Below are 26,018 nucleotides of genomic sequence, written 5' to 3'. Positions count from 1 at the left end.
CTTTGCTCCCCCAAAACATTCTATGATTTTGTGAAATAAGAGAACGTGTCAGCTATACAGAAGTTTCCCCGTGAGTCTCTTGGAAGTGAAATGTCTAGGTAAGTAGTAATAGCTGTTCATTTTGAATACAAAAGGGAAGAAGGCCAAAACAAACAAAAAAAAAAAGTAAAATGAATTCTGGCCTCCTTCTTATACCAAACACACAACTTCAAGTCAATTCAGATTTTTCTCATGATGAATGGTCTCTTCTCCACTGACCACTGCAGCCCTTGATAGCAGAAAGCAATGTGACACTTTTGGGAGAGATAAGTGAGAAAAAGGAAAGACACAACTATTCCACAAGAAGACTGGGGCATTCAGGGAAAGGAATTTGGAAGAACACCCTTGGCACTTCTGTTAGTGGTAGGCTTAGAGTGCGAGCTGAGATCAGGCCCAGATTGTGCTACACACACAGTCTGCTGGAGGTATATCTGGGTGGAGAGAGTGCATATTGGAGGCAGGAAAGTGGGTGTAAAAACAGTGCAATGGAAAATGGAGTGCTGTAACTCATACTCCAGCCACTCCATCAATACACAGCTGGTAAAGGAGGAGATTATAGGTACTCTTGCATGGCTATCCTTAACTTGTTTGTTCAACTCCATTGTGAAGAAGTACCTTTTTGGCTCTTGCGCAGATAACGTGACACCTTTGCCACCTTTGAAACATCCACACCTCCTCAGCAATTGTGAGGTCAGAATACGGAGACTGAGGTAAGAGTGCTGCTCATGGTCAAGAGTGAGAACGGGACAAGCTTCAGACACAGATCTACAAAGACAGCTCAGTGGTGGTGTGCATGCAGAATATATGAGGCAGGCTACTTGAGTAAAAAGGGCCAGGCCCAGATTCATGACAAAGAGGGAAAGTAGAAATGCAATTACAAGGGAGAAAACATGCTCCAACACAGCTCACACAAAGCAGAAAGAGCAAGACACTGAGTTTTAAAGGTTATCCATTGCAGAAGAAAGCAGGAAATAGAAAAGCTGCACAAGGACCTTACTATAAAGGGCATGTATTTTAAAAAAATCAAAGTAGACTAAGATATCAAGAGAGATAAATGCTTAGAAAGCTAAAAGAAATTCAGAGAAAAAAATGAAAAGGTATGAACAGTACACTTGTTAGGTAGATTATCCATCACAACAGAGGGTGGGAGAGTGGCTTAGAATGGTGTTTGAGGATCTATTCAACATCACTGGTATTGCTAGGGAGTTTATATACTAGAGGGGTTCTTGATAAGTGCGGATACTCTGCTCAGTAAGAAGCATAAGAGTTTGAGAGATATACAAACGGTATATATTACACAAGATGTCTGTGATTCCTTCGATAGCTCAGCTGGTAGAGCGGAGGACTGTAGGCTCCCATGCACGGCCATCCTTAGGTCGCTGGTTCAACTCCGGCTCGAAGGAGTGCCCTTTTGGCTCTTGTCCAGGCCACGGGCTGGGTGACTGCGAGCAGACGGCTGCCCAGGGGCCGGCCGTGGGCTGGGGAATTAGCTCAAGTGGTAGAGCGCTCGCTTAGCATGTGAGAGGCAGCGGGATCGATGCCCGCATTCTCCAATGCTTTTCCATCCCCTTGCCTGATCATCGGGCCTGCGGCAGCAGGGACGCGTGTTGTCTGTACTGGGGGGCTCTGGAGAACCTGCGCAGCGTCTGGGCTGCTGCGCACGAGGACAGCACCCAGTCAGCCTGTGGGCCAAGGGCAGCACGGGCAGGAGCAGGAGGGAAGGGATTCTCCTGCACCACTAATGGGCACGCGATCGACGGCATCAAGAGAAGCTGACCTTGTGTAGGCCTCAGTGTGTGAGGAAGACGTTGAGCAAGTGCTGCAGGCTGAGGAGAAGGCCACCGTAGGGACTGCGGGACTTGGGAACACGTGCTCGCCGAGGACGCTTCGATGAACGGGGGCCTACCCAGAGCCTGGAGAAGAGTGGGCTTTGTGGGGAGGAAAGAAGCCCCCTTTCTCGGCGTCACTTCTTGGGTCGTTGTCGATGCAGTAGGGCTCGTCCTTTTTGTCCGGCCATTGGCAGAAGAGCGCGGAAGAAGGAAGCCCTGTTGAAGCAGGAGGGGTGTCCCAGGGTGAAAGGGGGAAAGTGGCTTTTGCACTGAGGAGAGTCAGACAGCGGGTGAGGGTGGGCAGGGGCTCTGTGCGCTCCGCGTGCGTGAGTGGTCGTGAGGCGGAGGTGCTAAAGCCCTGCCACAGGCGGTATTACCGGCCGAAGGTGGGAGCTGTTGGAGGTAGCGGTTGCACTCTGCGCATGCTGAGGACAGAGTGTGTGTTGCCCTTGTGCGCAAGGCGAAGCCGTGAGGGGTTGTTTGGGGTGTTGCGGAAGTGTGGAGGAGGTTAGTGAGAAGATGGGTGATGGGTGTTGTTTTGTGAGCGTGTTGATGGGAGGTGAAGTGAGAGGAGGGCAGAAGGTTCAGGCGAGTGGTTTGAGGCGGTAGCATTCTGTTTGTCTGTGTGTGTGAGGAGAGGGCAAGGAAAGGGTTTCTGTGTTTCTGTGTTTCTGTGTTTCTGTGTACGTGCCTGTAGTGAGGCAAGCGCCTGAGGCGTGCGTAGAGGTGTGTTGGTGTTGTAGGGTAGCGTGTATGGAGGAGGAGTTGTGGCAGAGTGGTGCTGCTTAGTTGTGGAGGCGGGAGAGGTGTGTGAGGGGCGTGTGAAGGGCGTGTTGCCAGGCAGGTGTCTGTGATTCCTTCGATAGCTCAGCTGGTAGAGCGGAGGACTGTAGGCTCCCATGCACGGCCATCCTTAGGTCGCTGGTTCAACTCCGGCTCGAAGGAGTGCCCTTTTGGCTCTTGTCCAGGCAACGGGCTGGGTGACTGCGAGCAGACGGCTGCCCAGGGGCCGGCCGTGGGCTGGGGAATTAGCTCAAGTGGTAGAGCGCTCGCTTAGCATGTGAGAGGCAGCGGGATCGATGCCCGCATTCTCCAATGCTTTTCCGTCCCCTTGCCTGATCATCAGGCCTGCGGCAGGAGGGACGCGTGTTGTCTGTACTGGGGGGCTCTGGAGAACCTGCGCAGCGTCTGGGCTGCTGCGCACGAGGACGGCACCCAGTCAGCCTGTGGGCCAAGGGCAGCACGGGCAGGAGCAGGAGGGAAGGGATTCTCCTGCGCCACTAATGGGCACGCGATCGACGGCATCAAGAGAAGCTGACCTTGTGTAGGCCTCAGTGTGTGAGGAAGACGTTGAGCAAGTGCTGCAGGCTGAGGAGAAGGCCACCGTAGGGACTGCGGGACTTGGGAACACGTGCTCGCCGAGGACGCTTCGATGAACGGGGGCCTACCCAGAGCCTGGAGAAGAGTGGGCTTTGTGGGGAGGAAAGAAGCCCCCTTTCTCGGCGTCACTTCTTGGGTCGTTGTCGATGCAGTAGGGCTCGTCCTTTTTGTCCGGCCATTGGCAGAAGAGCGCGGAAGAAGGAAGCCCTGTTGAAGCAGGAGGGGTGTCCCAGGGTGAAAGGGGGAAAGTGGCTTTTGCACTGAGGAGAGTCAGACAGCGGGTGAGGGTGGGCAGGGGCTCTGTGCGCTCCGCGTGCGTGAGTGGTCGTGAGGCGGAGGTGCTAAAGCCCTGCCACAGGCGGTATTACCGGCCGAAGGTGGGAGCTGTTGGAGGTAGCGGTTGCACTCTGCGCATGCTGAGGACAGAGTGTGTGTTGCCCTTGTGCGCAAGGCGAAGCCGTGAGGGGTTGTTTGGGGTGTTGCGGAAGTGTGGAGGAGGTTAGTGAGAAGATGGGTGATGGGTGTTGTTTTGTGAGCGTGTTGATGGGAGGTGAAGTGAGAGGAGGGCAGAAGGTTCAGGCGAGTGGTTTGAGGCGGTAGCATTCTGTTTGTCTGTGTGTGTGAGGAGAGGGCAAGGAAAGGGTTTCTGTGTTTCTGTGTTTCTGTGTTTCTGTGTACGTGCCTGTAGTGAGGCAAGCGCCTGAGGCGTGTGTAGAGGTGTGTTGGTGTTGTAGGGTAGTGTGTATGGAGGAGGAGTTGTGGCAGAGTGGTGCTGCTTAGTTGTGGAGGCGGGAGAGGTGTGTGAGGGGCGTGTGAAGGGCGTGTTGCCGGGCAGGTGTCTGTGATTCCTTCGATAGCTCAGCTGGTAGAGCGGAGGACTGTAGGCTCCCATGCACGGCCATCCTTAGGTCGCTGGTTCAACTCCGGCTCGAAGGAGTGCCCTTTTGGCTCTTGTCCAGGCCACGGGCTGGGTGACTGCGAGCAGACGGCTGCCCAGGGGCCGGCCGTGGGCTGGGGAATTAGCTCAAGTGGTAGAGCGCTCGCTTAGCATGTGAGAGGCAGCGGGATCGATGCCCGCATTCTCCAATGCTTTTCCGTCCCCTTGCCTGATCATCAGGCCTGCGGCAGGAGGGACGCGTGTTGTCTGTACTGGGGGGCTCTGGAGAACCTGCGCAGCGTCTGGGCTGCTGCGCACGAGGACGGCACCCAGTCAGCCTGTGGGCCAAGGGCAGCACGGGCAGGAGCAGGAGGGAAGGGATTCTCCTGCGCCACTAATGGGCACGCGATCAACGGCATCAAGAGAAGCACGACCTTGTGTAGGCCTCAGTGTGCGAGGAAGACGTTGAGCAAGTGCTGCAGGCTGAGGAGAAGGCCACCGTAGGGACTGCGGGACTTGGGAACACGTGCTCGCCGAGGACGCTTCGACGAACGGGGGCCTACCCAGAGCCTGGAGAAGAGTGGGCTTTGTGGGGAGGAAAGAAGCCCCCTTTCTCGGCGTCACTTCTTGGGTCGTTGTCGATGCAGTAGGGCTCGTCCTTTTTGTCCGGCCATTGGCAGAAGAGCGCGGAAGAAGGAAGCCCTGTTGAAGCAGGAGGGGTGTCCCAGGGTGAAAGGGGGAAAGTGGCTTTTGCACTGAGGAGAGTCAGACAGCGGGTGAGGGTGGGCAGGGGCTCTGTGCGCTCCGCGTGCGTGAGTGGTCGTGAGGCGGAGGTGCTAAAGCCCTGCCACAGGCGGTATTACCGGCCGAAGGTGGGAGCTGTTGGAGGTAGCGGTTGCACTCTGCGCATGCTGAGGACAGAGTGTGTGTTGCCCTTGTGCGCAAGGCGAAGCCGTGAGGGGTTGTTTGGGGTGTTGCGGAAGTGTGGAGGAGGTTAGTGAGAAGATGGGTGATGGGTGTTGTTTTGTGAGCGTGTTGATGGGAGGTGAAGTGAGAGGAGGGCAGAAGGTTCAGGCGAGTGGTTTGAGGCGGTAGCATTCTGTTTGTCTGTGTGTGTGAGGAGAGGGCAAGGAAAGGGTTTCTGTGTTTCTGTGTTTCTGTGTTTCTGTGTACGTGCCTGTAGTGAGGCAAGCGCCTGAGGCGTGCGTAGAGGTGTGTTGGTGTTGTAGGGTAGCGTGTATGGAGTAGGAGTTGTGGCAGAGTGGTGCTGCTTAGTTGTGGAGGCGGGAGAGGTGTGTGAGGGGCGTGTGAAGGGCGTGTTGCCGGGCAGGTGTCTGTGATTCCTTCGATAGCTCAGCTGGTAGAGCGGAGGACTGTAGGCTCCCATGCACGGCCATCCTTAGGTCGCTGGTTCAACTCCGGCTCGAAGGAGTGCCCTTTTGGCTCTTGTCCAGGCCACGGGCTGGGTGACTGCGAGCAGACGGCTGCCCAGGGGCCGGCCGTGGGCTGGGGAATTAGCTCAAGTGGTAGAGCGCTCGCTTAGCATGTGAGAGGCAGCGGGATCGATGCCCGCATTCTCCAATGCTTTTCCGTCCCCTTGCCTGATCATCAGGCCTGCGGCAGGAGGGACGCGTGTTGTCTGTACTGGGGGGCTCTGGAGAACCTGCGCAGCGTCTGGGCTGCTGCGCACGAGGACAGCACCCAGTCAGCCTGTGGGCCAAGGGCAGCACGGGCAGGAGCAGGAGGGAAGGGATTCTCCTGCGCCACTAATGGGCACGCGATCAACGGCATCAAGAGAAGCACGACCTTGTGTAGGCCTCAGTGTGCGAGGAAGACGTTGAGCAAGTGCTGCAGGCTGAGGAGAAGGCCACCGTAGGGACTGCGGGACTTGGGAACACGTGCTCGCCGAGGACGCTTCGACGAACGGGGGCCTACCCAGAGCCTGGAGAAGAGTGGGCTTTGTGGGGAGGAAAGAAGCCCCCTTTCTCGGCGTCACTTCTTGGGTCGTTGTCGATGCAGTAGGGCTCGTCCTTTTTGTCCGGCCATTGGCAGAAGAGCGCGGAAGAAGGAAGCCCTGTTGAAGCAGGAGGGGTGTCCCAGGGTGAAAGGGGGAAAGTGGCTTTTGCACTGAGGAGAGTCAGACAGCGGGTGAGGGTGGGCAGGGGCTCTGTGCGCTCCGCGTGCGTGAGTGGTCGTGAGGCGGAGGTGCTAAAGCCCTGCCACAGGCGGTATTACCGGCCGAAGGTGGGAGCTGTTGGAGGTAGCGGTTGCACTCTGCGCATGCTGAGGACAGAGTGTGTGTTGCCCTTGTGCGCAAGGCGAAGCCGTGAGGGGTTGTTTGGGGTGTTGCGGAAGTGTGGAGGAGGTTAGTGAGAAGATGGGTGATGGGTGTTGTTTTGTGAGCGTGTTGATGGGAGGTGAAGTGAGAGGAGGGCAGAAGGTTCAGGCGAGTGGTTTGAGGCGGTAGCATTCTGTTTGTCTGTGTGTGTGAGGAGAGGGCAAGGAAAGGGTTTCTGTGTTTCTGTGTTTCTGTGTTTCTGTGTACGTGCCTGTAGTGAGGCAAGCGCCTGAGGCGTGCGTAGAGGTGTGTTGGTGTTGTAGGGTAGTGTGTATGGAGGAGGAGTTGTGGCAGAGTGGTGCTGCTTAGTTGTGGAGGCGGGAGAGGTGTGTGAGGGGCGTGTGAAGGGCGTGTTGCCGGGCAGGTGTCTGTGATTCCTTCGATAGCTCAGCTGGTAGAGCGGAGGACTGTAGGCTCCCATGCACGGCCATCCTTAGGTCGCTGGTTCAACTCCGGCTCGAAGGAGTGCCCTTTTGGCTCTTGTCCAGGCCACGGGCTGGGTGACTGCGAGCAGACGGCTGCCCAGGGGCCGGCCGTGGGCTGGGGAATTAGCTCAAGTGGTAGAGCGCTCGCTTAGCATGTGAGAGGCAGCGGGATCGATGCCCGCATTCTCCAATGCTTTTCCGTCCCCTTGCCTGATCATCAGGCCTGCGGCAGGAGGGACGCGTGTTGTCTGTACTGGGGGGCTCTGGAGAACCTGCGCAGCGTCAGGGCTGCTTGGCATGAGGATGGCATCCAGTCAGCCTGTGGGCCAAGGGCAGCACGGGCAGGAGCAGGAGGGAAGGGATTCTCCTGCACCACTAATGGGCACGCGATCGACGGCATCAAGAGAAGCACGACCTTGTGTAGTCCTCAGTGTGCGAGGAAGACGTTGAGCAAGTGCTGCAGGCTGAGGAGAAGGCCACCGTAGGGACTGCGGGACTTGGGAACACGTGCTCGCCGAGGACGCTTCGATGAACGGGGGCCTACCCAGAGCCTGGAGAAGAGTGGGCTTTGTGGGGAGGAAAGAAGCCCCCTTTCTCGGCGTCACTTCTTGGGTCGTTGTCGATGCAGTAGGGCTCGTCCTTTTTGTCCGGCCATTGGCAGAAGAGCGCGGAAGAAGGAAGCCCTGTTGAAGCAGGAGGGGTGTCCCAGGGTGAAAGGGGGAAAGTGGCTTTTGCACTGAGGAGAGTCAGACAGCGGGTGAGGGTGGGCAGGGGCTCTGTGCGCTCCGCGTGCGTGAGTGGTCGTGAGGCGGAGGTGCTAAAGCCCTGCCACAGGCGGTATTACCGGCCGAAGGTGGGAGCTGTTGGAGGTAGCGGTTGCACTCTGCGCATGCTGAGGACAGAGTGTGTGTTGCCCTTGTGCGCAAGGCGAAGCCGTGAGGGGTTGTTTGGGGTGTTGCGGAAGTGTGGAGGAGGTTAGTGAGAAGATGGGTGATGGGTGTTGTTTTGTGAGCGTGTTGATGGGAGGTGAAGTGAGAGGAGGGCAGAAGGTTCAGGCGAGTGGTTTGAGGCGGTAGCATTCTGTTTGTCTGTGTGTGTGAGGAGAGGGCAAGGAAAGGGTTTCTGTGTTTCTGTGTTTCTGTGTTTCTGTGTACGTGCCTGTAGTGAGGCAAGCGCCTGAGGCGTGCGTAGAGGTGTGTTGGTGTTGTAGGGTAGTGTGTATGGAGGAGGAGTTGTGGCAGAGTGGTGCTGCTTAGTTGTGGAGGCGGGAGAGGTGTGTGAGGGGCGTGTGAAGGGCGTGTTGCCGGGCAGGTGTCTGTGATTCCTTCGATAGCTCAGCTGGTAGAGCGGAGGACTGTAGGCTCCCATGCACGGCCATCCTTAGGTCGCTGGTTCAACTCCGGCTCGAAGGAGTGCCCTTTTGGCTCTTGTCCAGGCCACGGGCTGGGTGACTGCGAGCAGACGGCTGCCCAGGGGCCGGCCGTGGGCTGGGGAATTAGCTCAAGTGGTAGAGCGCTCGCTTAGCATGTGAGAGGCAGCGGGATCGATGCCCGCATTCTCCAATGCTTTTCCGTCCCCTTGCCTGATCATCAGGCCTGCGGCAGGAGGGACGCGTGTTGTCTGTACTGGGGGGCTCTGGAGAACCTGCGCAGCGTCAGGGCTGCTTGGCATGAGGATGGCATCCAGTCAGCCTGTGGGCCAAGGGCAGCACGGGCAGGAGCAGGAGGGAAGGGATTCTCCTGCACCACTAATGGGCACGCGATCGACGGCATCAAGAGAAGCACGACCTTGTGTAGTCCTCAGTGTGCGAGGAAGACGTTGAGCAAGTGCTGCAGGCTGAGGAGAAGGCCACCGCAGGGACTGCGGGACTTGGGAACACGTGCTCGCCGAGGACGCTTCGATGAACGGGGGCCTACCCAGAGCCTGGAGAAGAGTGGGCTTTGTGGGGAGGAAAGAAGCCCCCTTTCTCGGCGTCACTTCTTGGGTCGTTGTCGATGCAGTAGGGCTCGTCCTTTTTGTCCGGCCATTGGCAGAAGAGCGCGGAAGAAGGAAGCCCTGTTGAAGCAGGAGGGGTGTCCCAGGGTGAAAGGGGGAAAGTGGCTTTTGCACTGAGGAGAGTCAGACAGCGGGTGAGGGTGGGCAGGGGCTCTGTGCGCTCCGCGTGCGTGAGTGGTCGTGAGGCGGAGGTGCTAAAGCCCTGCCACAGGCGGTATTACCGGCCGAAGGTGGGAGCTGTTGGAGGTAGCGGTTGCACTCTGCGCATGCTGAGGACAGAGTGTGTGTTGCCCTTGTGCGCAAGGCGAAGCCGTGAGGGGTTGTTTGGGGTGTTGCGGAAGTGTGGAGGAGGTTAGTGAGAAGATGGGTGATGGGTGTTGTTTTGTGAGCGTGTTGATGGGAGGTGAAGTGAGAGGAGGGCAGAAGGTTCAGGCGAGTGGTTTGAGGCGGTAGCATTCTGTTTGTCTGTGTGTGTGAGGAGAGGGCAAGGAAAGGGTTTCTGTGTTTCTGTGTTTCTGTGTTTCTGTGTACGTGCCTGTAGTGAGGCAAGCGCCTGAGGCGTGCGTAGAGGTGTGTTGGTGTTGTAGGGTAGTGTGTATGGAGGAGGAGTTGTGGCAGAGTGGTGCTGCTTAGTTGTGGAGGCGGGAGAGGTGTGTGAGGGGCGTGTGAAGGGCGTGTTGCCGGGCAGGTGTCTGTGATTCCTTCGATAGCTCAGCTGGTAGAGCGGAGGACTGTAGGCTCCCATGCACGGCCATCCTTAGGTCGCTGGTTCAACTCCGGCTCGAAGGAGTGCCCTTTTGGCTCTTGTCCAGGCCACGGGCTGGGTGACTGCGAGCAGACGGCTGCCCAGGGGCCGGCCGTGGGCTGGGGAATTAGCTCAAGTGGTAGAGCGCTCGCTTAGCATGTGAGAGGCAGCGGGATCGATGCCCGCATTCTCCAATGCTTTTCCGTCCCCTTGCCTGATCATCGGGCCTGCGGCAGGAGGGACGCGTGTTGTCTGTACTGGGGGGCTCTGGAGAACCTGCGCAGCGTCTGGGCTGCTGCGCACGAGGACGGCACCCAGTCAGCCTGTGGGCCAAGGGCAGCACGGGCAGGAGCAGGAGGGAAGGGATTCTCCTGCGCCACTAATGGGCACGCGATCGACGGCATCAAGAGAAGCTGACCTTGTGTAGGCCTCAGTGTGTGAGGAAGACGTTGAGCAAGTGCTGCAGGCTGAGGAGAAGGCCACCGTAGGGACTGCGGGACTTGGGAACACGTGCTCGCCGAGGACGCTTCGATGAACGGGGGCCTACCCAGAGCCTGGAGAAGAGTGGGCTTTGTGGGGAGGAAAGAAGCCCCCTTTCTCGGCGTCACTTCTTGGGTCGTTGTCGATGCAGTAGGGCTCGTCCTTTTTGTCCGGCCATTGGCAGAAGAGCGCGGAAGAAGGAAGCCCTGTTGAAGCAGGAGGGGTGTCCCAGGGTGAAAGGGGGAAAGTGGCTTTTGCACTGAGGAGAGTCAGACAGCGGGTGAGGGTGGGCAGGGGCTCTGTGCGCTCCGCGTGCGTGAGTGGTCGTGAGGCGGAGGTGCTAAAGCCCTGCCACAGGCGGTATTACCGGCCGAAGGTGGGAGCTGTTGGAGGTAGCGGTTGCACTCTGCGCATGCTGAGGACAGAGTGTGTGTTGCCCTTGTGCGCAAGGCGAAGCCGTGAGGGGTTGTTTGGGGTGTTGCGGAAGTGTGGAGGAGGTTAGTGAGAAGATGGGTGATGGGTGTTGTTTTGTGAGCGTGTTGATGGGAGGTGAAGTGAGAGGAGGGCAGAAGGTTCAGGCGAGTGGTTTGAGGCGGTAGCATTCTGTTTGTCTGTGTGTGTGAGGAGAGGGCAAGGAAAGGGTTTCTGTGTTTCTGTGTTTCTGTGTTTCTGTGTACGTGCCTGTAGTGAGGCAAGCGCCTGAGGCGTGCGTAGAGGTGTGTTGGTGTTGTAGGGTAGTGTGTATGGAGGAGGAGTTGTGGCAGAGTGGTGCTGCTTAGTTGTGGAGGCGGGAGAGGTGTGTGAGGGGCGTGTGAAGGGCGTGTTGCCGGGCAGGTGTCTGTGATTCCTTCGATAGCTCAGCTGGTAGAGCGGAGGACTGTAGGCTCCCATGCACGGCCATCCTTAGGTCGCTGGTTCAACTCCGGCTCGAAGGAGTGCCCTTTTGGCTCTTGTCCAGGCCACGGGCTGGGTGACTGCGAGCAGACGGCTGCCCAGGGGCCGGCCGTGGGCTGGGGAATTAGCTCAAGTGGTAGAGCGCTCGCTTAGCATGTGAGAGGCAGCGGGATCGATGCCCGCATTCTCCAATGCTTTTCCGTCCCCTTGCCTGATCATCAGGCCTGCGGCAGGAGGGACGCGTGTTGTCTGTACTGGGGGGCTCTGGAGAACCTGCGCAGCGTCAGGGCTGCTTGGCATGAGGATGGCATCCAGTCAGCCTGTGGGCCAAGGGCAGCACGGGCAGGAGCAGGAGGGAAGGGATTCTCCTGCACCACTAATGGGCACGCGATCGACGGCATCAAGAGAAGCACGACCTTGTGTAGTCCTCAGTGTGCGAGGAAGACGTTGAGCAAGTGCTGCAGGCTGAGGAGAAGGCCACCGCAGGGACTGCGGGACTTGGGAACACGTGCTCGCCGAGGACGCTTCGATGAACGGGGGCCTACCCAGAGCCTGGAGAAGAGTGGGCTTTGTGGGGAGGAAAGAAGCCCCCTTTCTCGGCGTCACTTCTTGGGTCGTTGTCGATGCAGTAGGGCTCGTCCTTTTTGTCCGGCCATTGGCAGAAGAGCGCGGAAGAAGGAAGCCCTGTTGAAGCAGGAGGGGTGTCCCAGGGTGAAAGGGGGAAAGTGGCTTTTGCACTGAGGAGAGTCAGACAGCGGGTGAGGGTGGGCAGGGGCTCTGTGCGCTCCGCGTGCGTGAGTGGTCGTGAGGCGGAGGTGCTAAAGCCCTGCCACAGGCGGTATTACCGGCCGAAGGTGGGAGCTGTTGGAGGTAGCGGTTGCACTCTGCGCATGCTGAGGACAGAGTGTGTGTTGCCCTTGTGCGCAAGGCGAAGCCGTGAGGGGTTGTTTGGGGTGTTGCGGAAGTGTGGAGGAGGTTAGTGAGAAGATGGGTGATGGGTGTTGTTTTGTGAGCGTGTTGATGGGAGGTGAAGTGAGAGGAGGGCAGAAGGTTCAGGCGAGTGGTTTGAGGCGGTAGCATTCTGTTTGTCTGTGTGTGTGAGGAGAGGGCAAGGAAAGGGTTTCTGTGTTTCTGTGTTTCTGTGTTTCTGTGTACGTGCCTGTAGTGAGGCAAGCGCCTGAGGCGTGCGTAGAGGTGTGTTGGTGTTGTAGGGTAGTGTGTATGGAGGAGGAGTTGTGGCAGAGTGGTGCTGCTTAGTTGTGGAGGCGGGAGAGGTGTGTGAGGGGCGTGTGAAGGGCGTGTTGCCGGGCAGGTGTCTGTGATTCCTTCGATAGCTCAGCTGGTAGAGCGGAGGACTGTAGGCTCCCATGCACGGCCATCCTTAGGTCGCTGGTTCAACTCCGGCTCGAAGGAGTGCCCTTTTGGCTCTTGTCCAGGCCACGGGCTGGGTGACTGCGAGCAGACGGCTGCCCAGGGGCCGGCCGTGGGCTGGGGAATTAGCTCAAGTGGTAGAGCGCTCGCTTAGCATGTGAGAGGCAGCGGGATCGATGCCCGCATTCTCCAATGCTTTTCCGTCCCCTTGCCTGATCATCGGGCCTGCGGCAGGAGGGACGCGTGTTGTCTGTACTGGGGGGCTCTGGAGAACCTGCGCAGCGTCTGGGCTGCTGCGCACGAGGACGGCACCCAGTCAGCCTGTGGGCCAAGGGCAGCACGGGCAGGAGCAGGAGGGAAGGGATTCTCCTGCGCCACTAATGGGCACGCGATCGACGGCATCAAGAGAAGCTGACCTTGTGTAGGCCTCAGTGTGTGAGGAAGACGTTGAGCAAGTGCTGCAGGCTGAGGAGAAGGCCACCGTAGGGACTGCGGGACTTGGGAACACGTGCTCGCCGAGGACGCTTCGATGAACGGGGGCCTACCCAGAGCCTGGAGAAGAGTGGGCTTTGTGGGGAGGAAAGAAGCCCCCTTTCTCGGCGTCACTTCTTGGGTCGTTGTCGATGCAGTAGGGCTCGTCCTTTTTGTCCGGCCATTGGCAGAAGAGCGCGGAAGAAGGAAGCCCTGTTGAAGCAGGAGGGGTGTCCCAGGGTGAAAGGGGGAAAGTGGCTTTTGCACTGAGGAGAGTCAGACAGCGGGTGAGGGTGGGCAGGGGCTCTGTGCGCTCCGCGTGCGTGAGTGGTCGTGAGGCGGAGGTGCTAAAGCCCTGCCACAGGCGGTATTACCGGCCGAAGGTGGGAGCTGTTGGAGGTAGCGGTTGCACTCTGCGCATGCTGAGGACAGAGTGTGTGTTGCCCTTGTGCGCAAGGCGAAGCCGTGAGGGGTTGTTTGGGGTGTTGCGGAAGTGTGGAGGAGGTTAGTGAGAAGATGGGTGATGGGTGTTGTTTTGTGAGCGTGTTGATGGGAGGTGAAGTGAGAGGAGGGCAGAAGGTTCAGGCGAGTGGTTTGAGGCGGTAGCATTCTGTTTGTCTGTGTGTGTGAGGAGAGGGCAAGGAAAGGGTTTCTGTGTTTCTGTGTTTCTGTGTTTCTGTGTACGTGCCTGTAGTGAGGCAAGCGCCTGAGGCATGCGTAGAGGTGTGTTGGTGTTGTAGGGTAGTGTGTATGGAGGAGGAGTTGTGGCAGAGTGGTGCTGCTTAGTTGTGGAGGCGGGAGAGGTGTGTGAGGGGCGTGTGAAGGGCGTGTTGCCGGGCAGGTGTCTGTGATTCCTTCGATAGCTCAGCTGGTAGAGCGGAGGACTGTAGGCTCCCATGCACGGCCATCCTTAGGTCGCTGGTTCAACTCCGGCTCGAAGGAGTGCCCTTTTGGCTCTTGTCCAGGCCACGGGCTGGGTGACTGCGAGCAGACGGCTGCCCAGGGGCCGGCCGTGGGCTGGGGAATTAGCTCAAGTGGTAGAGCGCTCGCTTAGCATGTGAGAGGCAGCGGGATCGATGCCCGCATTCTCCAATGCTTTTCCGTCCCCTTGCCTGATCATCAGGCCTGCGGCAGGAGGGACGCGTGTTGTCTGTACTGGGGGGCTCTGGAGAACCTGCGCAGCGTCTGGGCTGCTGCGCACGAGGACGGCACCCAGTCAGCCTGTGGGCCAAGGGCAGCACGGGCAGGAGCAGGAGGGAAGGGATTCTCCTGCGCCACTAATGGGCACGCGATCGACGGCATCAAGAGAAGCTGACCTTGTGTAGGCCTCAGTGTGTGAGGAAGACGTTGAGCAAGTGCTGCAGGCTGAGGAGAAGGCCACCGTAGGGACTGCGGGACTTGGGAACACGTGCTCGCCGAGGACGCTTCGATGAACGGGGGCCTACCCAGAGCCTGGAGAAGAGTGGGCTTTGTGGGGAGGAAAGAAGCCCCCTTTCTCGGCGTCACTTCTTGGGTCGTTGTCGATGCAGTAGGGCTCGTCCTTTTTGTCCGGCCATTGGCAGAAGAGCGCGGAAGAAGGAAGCCCTGTTGAAGCAGGAGGGGTGTCCCAGGGTGAAAGGGGGAAAGTGGCTTTTGCACTGAGGAGAGTCAGACAGCGGGTGAGGGTGGGCAGGGGCTCTGTGCGCTCCGCGTGCGTGAGTGGTCGTGAGGCGGAGGTGCTAAAGCCCTGCCACAGGCGGTATTACCGGCCGAAGGTGGGAGCTGTTGGAGGTAGCGGTTGCACTCTGCGCATGCTGAGGACAGAGTGTGTGTTGCCCTTGTGCGCAAGGCGAAGCCGTGAGGGGTTGTTTGGGGTGTTGCGGAAGTGTGGAGGAGGTTAGTGAGAAGATGGGTGATGGGTGTTGTTTTGTGAGCGTGTTGATGGGAGGTGAAGTGAGAGGAGGGCAGAAGGTTCAGGCGAGTGGTTTGAGGCGGTAGCATTCTGTTTGTCTGTGTGTGTGAGGAGAGGGCAAGGAAAGGGTTTCTGTGTTTCTGTGTTTCTGTGTTTCTGTGTACGTGCCTGTAGTGAGGCAAGCGCCTGAGGCGTGCGTAGAGGTGTGTTGGTGTTGTAGGGTAGCGTGTATGGAGTAGGAGTTGTGGCAGAGTGGTGCTGCTTAGTTGTGGAGGCGGGAGAGGTGTGTGAGGGGCGTGTGAAGGGCGTGTTGCCGGGCAGGTGTCTGTGATTCCTTCGATAGCTCAGCTGGTAGAGCGGAGGACTGTAGGCTCCCATGCACGGCCATCCTTAGGTCGCTGGTTCAACTCCGGCTCGAAGGAGTGCCCTTTTGGCTCTTGTCCAGGCCACGGGCTGGGTGACTGCGAGCAGACGGCTGCCCAGGGGCCGGCCGTGGGCTGGGGAATTAGCTCAAGTGGTAGAGCGCTCGCTTAGCATGTGAGAGGCAGCGGGATCGATGCCCGCATTCTCCAATGCTTTTCCGTCCCCTTGCCTGATCATCGGGCCTGCGGCAGCAGGGACGCGTGTTGTCTGTACTGGGGGGCTCTGGAGAACCTGCGCAGCGTCTGGGCTGCTGCGCACGAGGACGGCATCCAGTCTGCTTGTGGGCCAAGGGCAGCACGGGCAGGAGCAGGAGGGAAGGGATTCTCCTGCACCACTAATGGGCACGCGATCGACGGCATCAAGAGAAGCATGACCTTGTGTAGGCCTCAGTGTGTGAGGAAGACGTTGAGCAAGTGCTGCAGGCTGAGGAGAAGGCCACCGTAGGGACTGCGGGACTTGGGAACACGTGCTCGCCGAGGACGCTTCGACGAACGGGGGCCTACCCAGAGCCTGGAGAAGAGTGGGCTTTGTGGGGAGGAAAGAAGCCCCCTTTCTCGGCGTCACTTCTTGGGTCATTGTCGATGCAGTAGGGCTCGTCCTTTTTGTCCGGCCATTGGCAGAAGAGCGCGGAAGAAGGAAGCCCTGTTGAAGCAGGAGGGGTGTCCCAGGGTGAAAGGGGGAAAGTGGCTTTTGCACTGAGGAGAGTCAGACAGCGGGTGAGGGTGGGCAGGGGCTCTGTGCGCTCCGCATGCGTGAGTGGTCGTGAGGCGGAGGTGCTAAAGCCCTGCCACAGGCGGTATTACCGGCCGAAGGTGGGAGCTGTTGGAGGTAGCGGTTGCACTCTGCGCATGCTGAGGACAGAGTGTGTGTTGCCCTTGTGCACAAGGCGAAGCCGTGAGGGGTTGTTTGGGGTGTTGCGGAAGTGTGGAGGAGGTTAGTGAGAAGATGGGTGATGGGTGTTGTTTTGTGAGTGTGTTGATGGGCGGTGAAGTGAGAGGAGGGCAGAAGGTTCAGGCGAGTGGTTTGAGGCGGTAGCATTCTGTTTGTCTGTGTGTGTGAGGAGAGGGCAAGGAAAGGGTTTCTGTGTTTCTGTGTTTCTGTGTACGTGCCTGTAGTGAGGCAAGCGCCTGAGGCGTGCGTAGAGGTGTGTTGGTGTTGTAGGGTAGTGTGTATGGAGGAGGAGTTGTGGCAGAGTGGTGCTGCTTAGTTGTGGAGGCGGGAGAGGTGTGTGAGGGGCGTGTGAAGGGCGTGTTGCCGGGCAGGTGTCTGTGATTCCTTCGATAGCTCAGCTGGTAGAGCGGAGGACTGTAGGCTCCCATGCACGGCCATCCTTAGGTCGCTGGTTCAACTCCGGCTCGAAGGAGTGCCCTTTTGGCTCTTGTCCAGGCCACGGGCTGGGTGACTGCGAGCAGACGGCTGCCCAGGGGCCAGCCGTGGGCTGGGGAATTAGCTCAAGTGGTAGAGCGCTCGCTTAGCATGTGAGAGGCAGCGGGATCGATGCCCGCATTCTCCAATGCTTTTCCGTCCCCTTGCCTGATCATCAGGCCTGCGGCAGGAGGGACGCGTGTTGTCTGTACTGGGGGGCTCTGGAGAACCTGCGCAGCGTCAGGGCTGCTTGGCATGAGGATGGCATCCAGTCAGCCTGTGGGCCAAGGGCAGCACGGGCAGGAGCAGGAGGGAAGGGATTCTCCTGCGCCACTAATGGGCACGCGATCGACGGCATCAAGAGAAGCTGACCTTGTGTAGGCCTCAGTGTGTGAGGAAGACGTTGAGCAAGTGCTGCAGGCTGAGGAGAAGGCCACCGTAGGGACTGCGGGACTTGGGAACACGTGCTCGCCGAGGACGCTTCGATGAACGGGGGCCTACCCAGAGCCTGGAGAAGAGTGGGCTTTGTGGGGAGGAAAGAAGCCCCCTTTCTCGGCGTCACTTCTTGGGTCATTGTCGATGCAGTAGGGCTCGTCCTTTTTGTCCGGCCATTGGCAGAAGAGCGCGGAAGAAGGAAGCCCTGTTGAAGCAGGAGGGGTGTCCCAGGGTGAAAGGGGGAAAGTGGCTTTTGCACTGAGGAGAGTCAGACAGCGGGTGAGGGTGGGCAGGGGCTCTGTGCGCTCCGCGTGCGTGAGTGGTCGTGAGGCGGAGGTGCTAAAGCCCTGCCACAGGCGGTATTACCGGCCGAAGGTGGGAGCTGTTGGAGGTAGCGGTTGCACTCTGCGCATGCTGAGGACAGAGTGTGTGTTGCCCTTGTGCGCAAGGCGAAGCCGTGAGGGGTTGTTTGGGGTGTTGCGGAAGTGTGGAGGAGGTTAGTGAGAAGATGGGTGATGGGTGTTGTTTTGTGAGCGTGTTGATGGGAGGTGAAGTGAGAGGAGGGCAGAAGGTTCAGGCGAGTGGTTTGAGGCGGTAGCATTCTGTTTGTCTGTGTGTGTGAGGAGAGGGCAAGGAAAGGGTTTCTGTGTTTCTGTGTTTCTGTGTACGTGCCTGTAGTGAGGCAAGCGCCTGAGGCGTGCGTAGAGGTGTGTTGGTGTTGTAGGGTAGCGTGTATGGAGGAGGAGTTGTGGCAGAGTGGTGCTGCTTAGTTGTGGAGGCGGAAGAGGTGTGTGAGGGGCGTGTGAAGGGCGTGTTGCCGGGCAGGTGTCTGTGATTCCTTCGATAGCTCAGCTGGTAGAGCGGAGGACTGTAGGCTCCCATGCACGGCCATCCTTAGGTCGCTGGTTCAACTCCGGCTCGAAGGAGTGCCCTTTTGGCTCTTGTCCAGGCCACGGGCTGGGTGACTGCGAGCAGACGGCTGCCCAGGGGCCGGCCGTGGGCTGGGGAATTAGCTCAAGTGGTAGAGCGCTCGCTTAGCATGTGAGAGGCAGCGGGATCGATGCCCGCATTCTCCAATGCTTTTCCGTCCCCTTGCCTGATCATCAGGCCTGCGGCAGGAGGGACGCGTGTTGTCTGTACTGGGGGGCTCTGGAGAACCTGCGCAGCGTCAGGGCTGCTTGGCATGAGGATGGCATCCAGTCAGCCTGTGGGCCAAGGGCAGCACGGGCAGGAGCAGGAGGGAAGGGATTCTCCTGCGCCACTAATGGGCACGCGATCGACGGCATCAAGAGAAGCTGACCTTGTGTAGGCCTCAGTGTGTGAGGAAGACGTTGAGCAAGTGCTGCAGGCTGAGGAGAAGGCCACCGTAGGGACTGCGGGACTTGGGAACACGTGCTCGCCGAGGACGCTTCGATGAACGGGGGCCTACCCAGAGCCTGGAGAAGAGTGGGCTTTGTGGGGAGGAAAGAAGCCCCCTTTCTCGGCGTCACTTCTTGGGTCATTGTCGATGCAGTAGGGCTCGTCCTTTTTGTCCGGCCATTGGCAGAAGAGCGCGGAAGAAGGAAGCCCTGTTGAAGCAGGAGGGGTGTCCCAGGGTGAAAGGGGGAAAGTGGCTTTTGCACTGAGGAGAGTCAGACAGCGGGTGAGGGTGGGCAGGGGCTCTGTGCGCTCCGCGTGCGTGAGTGGTCGTGAGGCGGAGGTGCTAAAGCCCTGCCACAGGCGGTATTACCGGCCGAAGGTGGGAGCTGTTGGAGGTAGCGGTTGCACTCTGCGCATGCTGAGGACAGAGTGTGTGTTGCCCTTGTGCGCAAGGCGAAGCCGTGAGGGGTTGTTTGGGGTGTTGCGGAAGTGTGGAGGAGGTTAGTGAGAAGATGGGTGATGGGTGTTGTTTTGTGAGCGTGTTGATGGGAGGTGAAGTGAGAGGAGGGCAGAAGGTTCAGGCGAGTGGTTTGAGGCGGTAGCATTCTGTTTGTCTGTGTGTGTGAGGAGAGGGCAAGGAAAGGGTTTCTGTGTTTCTGTGTTTCTGTGTACGTGCCTGTAGTGAGGCAAGCGCCTGAGGCGTGCGTAGAGGTGTGTTGGTGTTGTAGGGTAGCGTGTATGGAGGAGGAGTTGTGGCAGAGTGGTGCTGCTTAGTTGTGGAGGCGGAAGAGGTGTGTGAGGGGCGTGTGAAGGGCGTGTTGCCGGGCAGGTGTCTGTGATTCCTTCGATAGCTCAGCTGGTAGAGCGGAGGACTGTAGGCTCCCATGCACGGCCATCCTTAGGTCGCTGGTTCAACTCCGGCTCGAAGGAGTGCCCTTTTGGCTCTTGTCCAGGCCACGGGCTGGGTGACTGCGAGCAGACGGCTGCCCAGGGGCCGGCCGTGGGCTGGGGAATTAGCTCAAGTGGTAGAGCGCTCGCTTAGCATGTGAGAGGCAGCGGGATCGATGCCCGCATTCTCCAATGCTTTTCCGTCCCCTTGCCTGATCATCGGGCCTGCGGCAGCAGGGACGCGTGTTGTCTGTACTGGGGGGCTCTGGAGAACCTGCGCAGCGTCTGGGCTGCTGCGCACGAGGACGGCATCCAGTCAGCCTGTGGGCCAAGGGCAGCACGGGCAGGAGCAGGAGGGAAGGGATTCTCCTGCACCACTAATGGGCACGCGATCGACGGCATCAAGAGAAGCATGACCTTGTGTAGGCCTCAGTGTGTGAGGAAGATGTTGAGCAAGTGTTGCAGGTTGAGATGTTGATCAAGCGTAGCACGGGGTTTCGCTGAAGGGAACGTATTTTATATCTTTGAATGGAATTTTATTAATCCATTTGTTTGTGACCTTGAATTTTTTTCTCTGTGTTCAATATGTGGTTGAGAAATTATAGCCAGGTGAGTAAAAGGCTACTACCAGGACTGTGGTCCTTAACAAGCTGATCAGTTATTATATGGAGTTGAGATGTTTTTGTTGTCTTCCATGTCTGTTGGGTGATTGTTTAATAATATTATATTATACGTAGGTTAATGAGGAGTAGTATAGGCCTTAGCATTCATTAACAGATATGCCAGGAAGGCATTATTTTTTATATCTTTATTTAAATATTTTTAGATGCTTTGCATTTCTGCTTTATATACCCTGCACTATGATGGTTTCAATGAGATGAAATTATTTGAGAGGAGAGTCAGTATAAGAGATCAGTTTGTTTACTTTATTTAGAATTTTTCTTACTTTTGAAGTTAATATGTAGAGATCCCCCTTAAAGATTACGTTTTGTAGGGTTGTATGATTTTAACAAAATTCTGTTTCTAATGTGCAGTCTCATACAGGTATTGTCTCCATTCATTGAAGGAAAATTTTTCAGGTACTTATAATTTTTTTCTATCCAAAATGTGTGTTTTCAAACTCCTGAGGAAGACAGGAAATATGCTTTCTCTCTGCATGCTACTTCACTGTCAGTCTGGAAAGCAGAAGTCAATATGCAGTTTAAGTTATTATGACAAAAATTGTTCTAAGGAGTATTTTTGTAGGGAATTGAAGGTAAACAGATCTCCTTTGAAATCCTGCTGATTAAAAGCCTGTTAGCTCTATCTCCTTGAAAATTTGATTGTGCCAAACTCCAAATAAAAACACAGAGAGGTACCTCTGTCATGTTTATTAAAAAGTAAATTTTGCCCTGGGCTGTGGTAGTATGATTAATACTGACTTAATTAATAATGGCATGAAACTCAGAATCAGGTATTGCTGGTTTTATACCTTGTTCTAAAGATTACCCATTCAGCAGCAGATTTGTGGATTAGCATAAATTAAATGATAATTAAAGCAAATCTATGAGACTGACTCATCATTTTATCTTGCAAATATTTACAGCTATTCCATTAAAAGTGAATCCCTTTGACATTTCCACTTTAGTTAGAAGCAGTCTTTTTTTTACTATAATTACTAATAAAGATGGATAAAGCACCACTGTCAGTTTTACCATAGATTGTTGTGTAAATCATCTGTATTCATGTTCAGCATTAAATAAAGTTAATTTCATTTTACATTCTTCCATGACAACTCTCTCCTTTGGGGACTAAAGAAAGCTTCCTTTCCAGAAACTTAAATGTAAAAGCAACAAGAAAACATGAGTTTTGATACAGAAGATGGTTTCCTCAGCCAGGCTATACTACAGGGACACAGAAGGTGCAAGTCATGAGTGAATGTGATACTGTAGTAAATTTATCCTCTAGTGCTGTAGTTATGCAAGACAGAACTGTGCAATATCAATAGTTTTGTTTCTGTTGTGTTAATAGTTTGACTGTTCATTACTGCTACTGCCTCCATTGATCATATGCCTTTTGGGATCAGAAAGATGGAGAGATGCAATTTGTTCAAAAACACAGAGTCCCATCAAAAATCAAGCCAAACAGTATATGAATAGATTTATTTCCTAACATTTCTTTCAGTTCAAATATATTTTTACATTTGATAGCAAGGTGTGTTGAAGAGAAAGTGCTAATACAGGGCAACCAACAGTGTCCATAATGATGCTGTAATAAAAGTTTTACTATACTTATTAAACCTGTAAATACATGCCTGGCATGTTTTGCTGTCAAGAACATCTATTTCACTCATGACATTTAATGTTCTTTCTCTTTTTAATAACAGCAGTACAGATTTAAGAGCAAAAAGACCAATAAAGTCTTCTAGCCTTACTTCTAGGTCTCGTTACATGTCATCATGTTGATAAGTTGTGTTTGAGTAAAACTTGTTTAAAGTCTTCCTACCTTCTTTTTCAAAAGAGAATCTGCCAATTCCTTTGTCAGTATGTTTCAACTGTTTATTACACTCACCATTAGAACCAACTACCTTATTTTAAGCTTGAATTGATTTTAGAGTCCATCCACTGGTTTTGGTTATGCCTCTCTTCATAAACCGAAGACCCCTCTCGCACCTAACATTATTCCATTTAAAGGACATTACACATTGTAATCAAATAATCTGTTTTTATTTATTTTATGATAAGATAAACTAATTGAAGTCCTGTCTCTCACTCTTATCCTTGAATCATCCCCTTTGTGCATAGGCTATAATTTTTAATATCAGTAAAAGATGTTAACACAGAAACTGGATGTAGTATTCTAATACTGCACTTTGCAAGTGTGGTCTGCATTCTTTATCATAACACTCTGACCTCTTGTTTGGCTGAATTAAAACATTTTAGATTAAGTGCTCAAATTATTTGTGGGATTAAATTAATGAATTCACACAATCATCAGTATCATATCAGAATCTTTTCAGTCTCACAGACCAAAAAGAAATTGTAATAACAAATTCCTTACTCAAAAGGTTTTACTATTGTGTGGATGCCAGGCCCATAAACAATTTTTGCTAAGAGTTGTGGCAACAGGAGAAAAAAAGTAAATAGTTATGCTGATATTAAGTACCTACTGTCAGAATATTTTGTGTTGCTTCAATAAATTAAACTCATCTGTGGTAAACACTTGTGTAAAAATAAATACTGTGGAGTAAGTATTTTAACTTAAGAAGCAATTTTTCTGTGGGGATAATTTCTGGTTTTGCAGTTTGAGGCAATGACTCATAGACGCAAACTCCTCTGTTCACCATTGATTTAACTGGTTGGTAACTTCAGGTTCAACTTAATGATGACATAATATCAATATATCAACTTCTGACTATTTTAGTATTTTGAAGGATGGCAGAGCACTGAATCTCACAAAGGCAGAAGCTAAATTAAACACAAAAAAAAAAAACAAAAAAAAAAACAAAACAAAACAAAAAAACACACCACCAACCAACCAACCAACCAACCAACTACAACAAAACACAAGAAAATTCAGATAGAATTTGTGAAGAAAATTGTGAAAGAATTGTGAAGAAAAAATCAGAAAGAGAGTAAAATAAGCAAAAAGAAATAAGGAGCAATCTTAAGAATAAATATGTTTTGCCACTGCAAGGTGGTGAATATAGCAATGTTAGCAAACACCTTCAGTGTCAGAGTTTTGTATGTTCTATGGAAGGTTGCTTCTTGAACCACACATGCTGGCTGCTGTATACAGCACAAGCTCTGTGGAGAATTCATACAGTGTCTTTGCACAACACTATGGATCTGTAACTATCTATTGTGATGAGATTTTTAAAAAGTTGCCTGTGATTTAGACACATTGCAAATCACATCTTACATACCTGTAGGACTTCTTAATCTCGTCATGTGTTGCTCCCTTCTGTAGGGCCAGGATTCCATATAATGCTTCCCCTGATGTTGACAAAGCACGTTGCCTTTGTTCAGCCATGTTTGCAGTGCATTACCAAAGCTGCTAATGTAGAACAGAATTTAAAATAGTACAGGCTACATGTATATATGGATATGTATAATATTTCTTAGTAGAGGTTAAAATTACTTATATGATTTACATTAAAGTAAAACTAAAATAAAATCTCCTTTAAATTGTTCTCCATTCCTTAAGAGATTTTAAAGGGGTGTTAAAAAGTGGAAAAGCAAAAAAACCCACCACCACTAACAACAACAACAACAAAAACGAGAAGCTCTTGCACTATATGTATCACTGCTCATAATAAAAATTTGGTGTTTTTCACACTGAATTCAGTGGCTAAATTTTCCACAGCACTAATGTCTGCATGTAGTATTTCCACCTAATTTTATTTGTGTTTATTTTTCTTAAAGTCAGATTCAGTTTAACCAATTATAGGTGCCTAATTTGAGTGATTAAATTTGAAGCTTAGTCAAGCAAGGCTCCCTGTACGGTCAACAGACAGAGATACATGTTTGGAGGACAATTTACCAAGCACTTTATCCCTATTACTCCTGCAGGGTGCTTAGGATGGCTGCAATCCCAAATCATGTGCCTAAAGATAGATGGAATGAATCTGGATCTAGGCAAGTGGGAGAATGACCTCTGTTTTACAGAGTATGGTGTATTATTTATTGTAATCTTATGTATAGAAAATACTTATATCCATCAGTATTTGGAGTGTGGTTTATAGTACAATAATTCGGACAGTTCATGAGCTGCTGATATATTTACCATTGTGACGTTACTTTATAATGTAAGTAAAGGCTAAAGACAGGTTAAAGATTTAGTTCCCTTAGATCTATCATTCATTCCTTCATGTATCTCAGAGGTAAAGAAAACAAACAAGCTACTCACAACTGAATGGCTCTACTACCTACTCATTGTTCATAGTTCATACTTCTAAATTTGAAGTTCCAAACATTTTAAAGCAAACCTTGATAATGCTAGGTAATGACATGAAGAAACTCATATAGACTGTAATCTAAAACACCCAGTATAGATACCTAAAATTCATAAAGAGAAAAGTGCAGCTCTTTGATGGCAGACTTGCTACAACAAAACTCTCACCACAACCTCTTAATTTATTTGAATGTTGCACCTTTCTCTAAATGTTGACAAGTGATTACAGAAAAAGCCTAAAAATAAGTTGTAACCCCAGTCATAAGAATAATTTCTAAGAACCTGCTTTGTGAGGTAAGACTACCCACTCTGCTCTTTCACCCTTCTCACTGCTGAGCTAGAAACACTATCTTGATGTTATTTATATATTATTTACTAGGCCACATTTTGGTTCAGAAACAGCCGTGTAACACTTTTAAGCTCTTTAGCTATGTTCAGTACTGAAAAAGAAATCAAATACCGGGTAAGTGCACGCAGACATATAATAAACCGAGTAATTCAGGTAACGAGTAAGCGATTTACTGAGCAACTTAAATTTATTCATATTTACTTTGATGTTTTCTTTTTCTAATAAGCTAACACACAATTTAGGATCTCAAGATCAGCTGAAGAAAAAAATATTTTCTACTTTTAAGTGTCATACACAAACTATCAAATAATGGACTGAACTTTTGTTTTTAAATTCATAATTAAGAATGAAATTATGCTCAAGCTTATAGGTACAATTTTTAATAAAGGCATGCCCAAAACATATTTAACATAATCCTGAGATCTATCCTGATCACACTGGAACTGTACAAGGCACATTAAGCCTGATAATGCACAAGATAATGTTAGGTAACCATGTGAAGCCACAGCTATACAGGATTATTTTAAAATTCCATTACATAACGATGATTAGCTACATGGCAACCCCGAAGCATAAAACAAAATCAAAGTTATGATAAATTTTATTCCAAAGAACAAAAAAGTTGTGTAATTTGTACTTTCTCATAAAGTAATTTTAATAACCAGTCAGCTACAGAAATTTAAACTCACTAGCCTACTCAGTCTTTTAGTGATTAATCCCCTTGAAGGTCTAGTTACTCAAAGTTATTGCTTACTTATTTAAAGCAGTCCTATAAAATACTAAAAGAAGAAGGAGATGACACTTTTCTAGAAAAAAATATGGTCTCTGAATTAAGGAAGATAAAGCAGTTACAATTTTAGTACTACATTTCTGATGACTAAAATTATTTTAGAATCCTATTTTCAAGCTATGTATTTTTGTTCCAGTAGAACACAGACAAGAGCACCTTGTTTATTTCCTTGAATGAAAGTAAGATATATTAAAATTCTGATAATAATTCCACATCCTAAGAGGATGGAAGCCCAGCTAACTTCAACTTTTTCTATGCAAATCTTATACCATCCAGGACTAACTGTCTTACACAGGGATCCTAATAACATGACTTTTTTTTCTACCGCACCCATAATTCATTTGGATTTGTGCTGAAAAATAAGTCAAGGTGATTCAAGTAACATACCTGCTTCCAAAAGTGACGGAACAGCCTGGCATGTGGAAAGTCACAACATTATCAATTCACTATTTTGATATCTTTATGCCAATGCAATCCAAAGAGAAGGAAGTGCCACCAGAAGCCCTGTTCCACTTAAAACGGCTGCTGCTTTTCATCCTTCACACGCAGGGTTAAACAGGTCAGTGGAGTCTGATTACTCTGTTTGTTTGTTTGCTCAGTATCCAATTGGTTCTCTCTCAGGAAGACTATGAAAGAATAAATAAAACATTCATGAACTGACAGGCTGATATATCTGAGACCAAAAATATAGCATGTCCATATATTTAGTTAGCTGTTCTCTTTACTCTTGATGTGGTCTTGA

At 52.6% G+C, this 26,018-nt stretch overlaps 1 protein-coding gene and 24 non-coding genes across 25 annotated transcripts in view; 24 read left to right on the top strand and 1 right to left on the bottom strand.

Moving 5' to 3' along the window:
* The window catches only part of DNAJC5B (DnaJ heat shock protein family (Hsp40) member C5 beta), a 37,936-nt gene extending 14,720 nt beyond the window's left edge, over positions 1-23,216 (bottom strand). The window contains exon 1 of the mRNA XM_068671990.1: positions 23,110-23,216. Within this exon, the coding sequence (XP_068528091.1) occupies positions 23,110-23,216 (107 nt within the window). The remainder of the gene's footprint in view (positions 1-23,109) is intronic.
* TRNAY-GUA (transfer RNA tyrosine (anticodon GUA)) lies at positions 1,354-1,442 on the top strand. Its single transcript is given in 2 exon segments — positions 1,354-1,390; positions 1,407-1,442. It is a non-coding gene; the product is annotated as a tRNA-Tyr (tRNA).
* Positions 2,725-2,813, top strand: TRNAY-GUA (transfer RNA tyrosine (anticodon GUA)). The gene is given in 2 exon segments: positions 2,725-2,761; positions 2,778-2,813. It is a non-coding gene; the product is annotated as a tRNA-Tyr (tRNA).
* On the top strand, positions 4,096-4,184 carry TRNAY-GUA (transfer RNA tyrosine (anticodon GUA)). Its single transcript is given in 2 exon segments — positions 4,096-4,132; positions 4,149-4,184. It is a non-coding gene; the product is annotated as a tRNA-Tyr (tRNA).
* Positions 5,468-5,556, top strand: TRNAY-GUA (transfer RNA tyrosine (anticodon GUA)). Its single transcript is given in 2 exon segments — positions 5,468-5,504; positions 5,521-5,556. It is a non-coding gene; the product is annotated as a tRNA-Tyr (tRNA).
* On the top strand, positions 6,840-6,928 carry TRNAY-GUA (transfer RNA tyrosine (anticodon GUA)). The gene is given in 2 exon segments: positions 6,840-6,876; positions 6,893-6,928. It is a non-coding gene; the product is annotated as a tRNA-Tyr (tRNA).
* TRNAA-AGC (transfer RNA alanine (anticodon AGC)) lies at positions 7,006-7,078 on the top strand. Its single transcript has one exon. It is a non-coding gene; the product is annotated as a tRNA-Ala (tRNA).
* On the top strand, positions 8,212-8,300 carry TRNAY-GUA (transfer RNA tyrosine (anticodon GUA)). The gene is given in 2 exon segments: positions 8,212-8,248; positions 8,265-8,300. It is a non-coding gene; the product is annotated as a tRNA-Tyr (tRNA).
* TRNAA-AGC (transfer RNA alanine (anticodon AGC)) lies at positions 8,378-8,450 on the top strand. The gene has a single exon. It is a non-coding gene; the product is annotated as a tRNA-Ala (tRNA).
* TRNAY-GUA (transfer RNA tyrosine (anticodon GUA)) lies at positions 9,584-9,672 on the top strand. Its single transcript is given in 2 exon segments — positions 9,584-9,620; positions 9,637-9,672. It is a non-coding gene; the product is annotated as a tRNA-Tyr (tRNA).
* Positions 9,750-9,822, top strand: TRNAA-AGC (transfer RNA alanine (anticodon AGC)). Its single transcript has one exon. It is a non-coding gene; the product is annotated as a tRNA-Ala (tRNA).
* Positions 10,955-11,043, top strand: TRNAY-GUA (transfer RNA tyrosine (anticodon GUA)). The gene is given in 2 exon segments: positions 10,955-10,991; positions 11,008-11,043. It is a non-coding gene; the product is annotated as a tRNA-Tyr (tRNA).
* TRNAA-AGC (transfer RNA alanine (anticodon AGC)) lies at positions 11,121-11,193 on the top strand. Its single transcript has one exon. It is a non-coding gene; the product is annotated as a tRNA-Ala (tRNA).
* Positions 12,327-12,415, top strand: TRNAY-GUA (transfer RNA tyrosine (anticodon GUA)). Its single transcript is given in 2 exon segments — positions 12,327-12,363; positions 12,380-12,415. It is a non-coding gene; the product is annotated as a tRNA-Tyr (tRNA).
* On the top strand, positions 12,493-12,565 carry TRNAA-AGC (transfer RNA alanine (anticodon AGC)). Its single transcript has one exon. It is a non-coding gene; the product is annotated as a tRNA-Ala (tRNA).
* Positions 13,698-13,786, top strand: TRNAY-GUA (transfer RNA tyrosine (anticodon GUA)). Its single transcript is given in 2 exon segments — positions 13,698-13,734; positions 13,751-13,786. It is a non-coding gene; the product is annotated as a tRNA-Tyr (tRNA).
* On the top strand, positions 13,864-13,936 carry TRNAA-AGC (transfer RNA alanine (anticodon AGC)). The gene has a single exon. It is a non-coding gene; the product is annotated as a tRNA-Ala (tRNA).
* Positions 15,069-15,157, top strand: TRNAY-GUA (transfer RNA tyrosine (anticodon GUA)). The gene is given in 2 exon segments: positions 15,069-15,105; positions 15,122-15,157. It is a non-coding gene; the product is annotated as a tRNA-Tyr (tRNA).
* TRNAA-AGC (transfer RNA alanine (anticodon AGC)) lies at positions 15,235-15,307 on the top strand. The gene has a single exon. It is a non-coding gene; the product is annotated as a tRNA-Ala (tRNA).
* Positions 16,433-16,521, top strand: TRNAY-GUA (transfer RNA tyrosine (anticodon GUA)). Its single transcript is given in 2 exon segments — positions 16,433-16,469; positions 16,486-16,521. It is a non-coding gene; the product is annotated as a tRNA-Tyr (tRNA).
* Positions 16,599-16,671, top strand: TRNAA-AGC (transfer RNA alanine (anticodon AGC)). Its single transcript has one exon. It is a non-coding gene; the product is annotated as a tRNA-Ala (tRNA).
* TRNAY-GUA (transfer RNA tyrosine (anticodon GUA)) lies at positions 17,796-17,884 on the top strand. The gene is given in 2 exon segments: positions 17,796-17,832; positions 17,849-17,884. It is a non-coding gene; the product is annotated as a tRNA-Tyr (tRNA).
* Positions 17,962-18,034, top strand: TRNAA-AGC (transfer RNA alanine (anticodon AGC)). Its single transcript has one exon. It is a non-coding gene; the product is annotated as a tRNA-Ala (tRNA).
* TRNAY-GUA (transfer RNA tyrosine (anticodon GUA)) lies at positions 19,159-19,247 on the top strand. The gene is given in 2 exon segments: positions 19,159-19,195; positions 19,212-19,247. It is a non-coding gene; the product is annotated as a tRNA-Tyr (tRNA).
* Positions 19,325-19,397, top strand: TRNAA-AGC (transfer RNA alanine (anticodon AGC)). Its single transcript has one exon. It is a non-coding gene; the product is annotated as a tRNA-Ala (tRNA).
* Positions 23,217-26,018: the final 2,802 nt, after the last annotated feature.

The sequence above is a fragment of the Anas acuta genome, chromosome 2 (genome assembly GCF_963932015.1).
Source record: "Anas acuta chromosome 2, bAnaAcu1.1, whole genome shotgun sequence".
Classification (NCBI taxonomy): Eukaryota; Metazoa; Chordata; class Aves; order Anseriformes; family Anatidae; genus Anas; species Anas acuta.
Note: the sequence above shows the minus strand (reverse complement) of the source record. Positions and strands in the feature narration are given on the sequence as shown.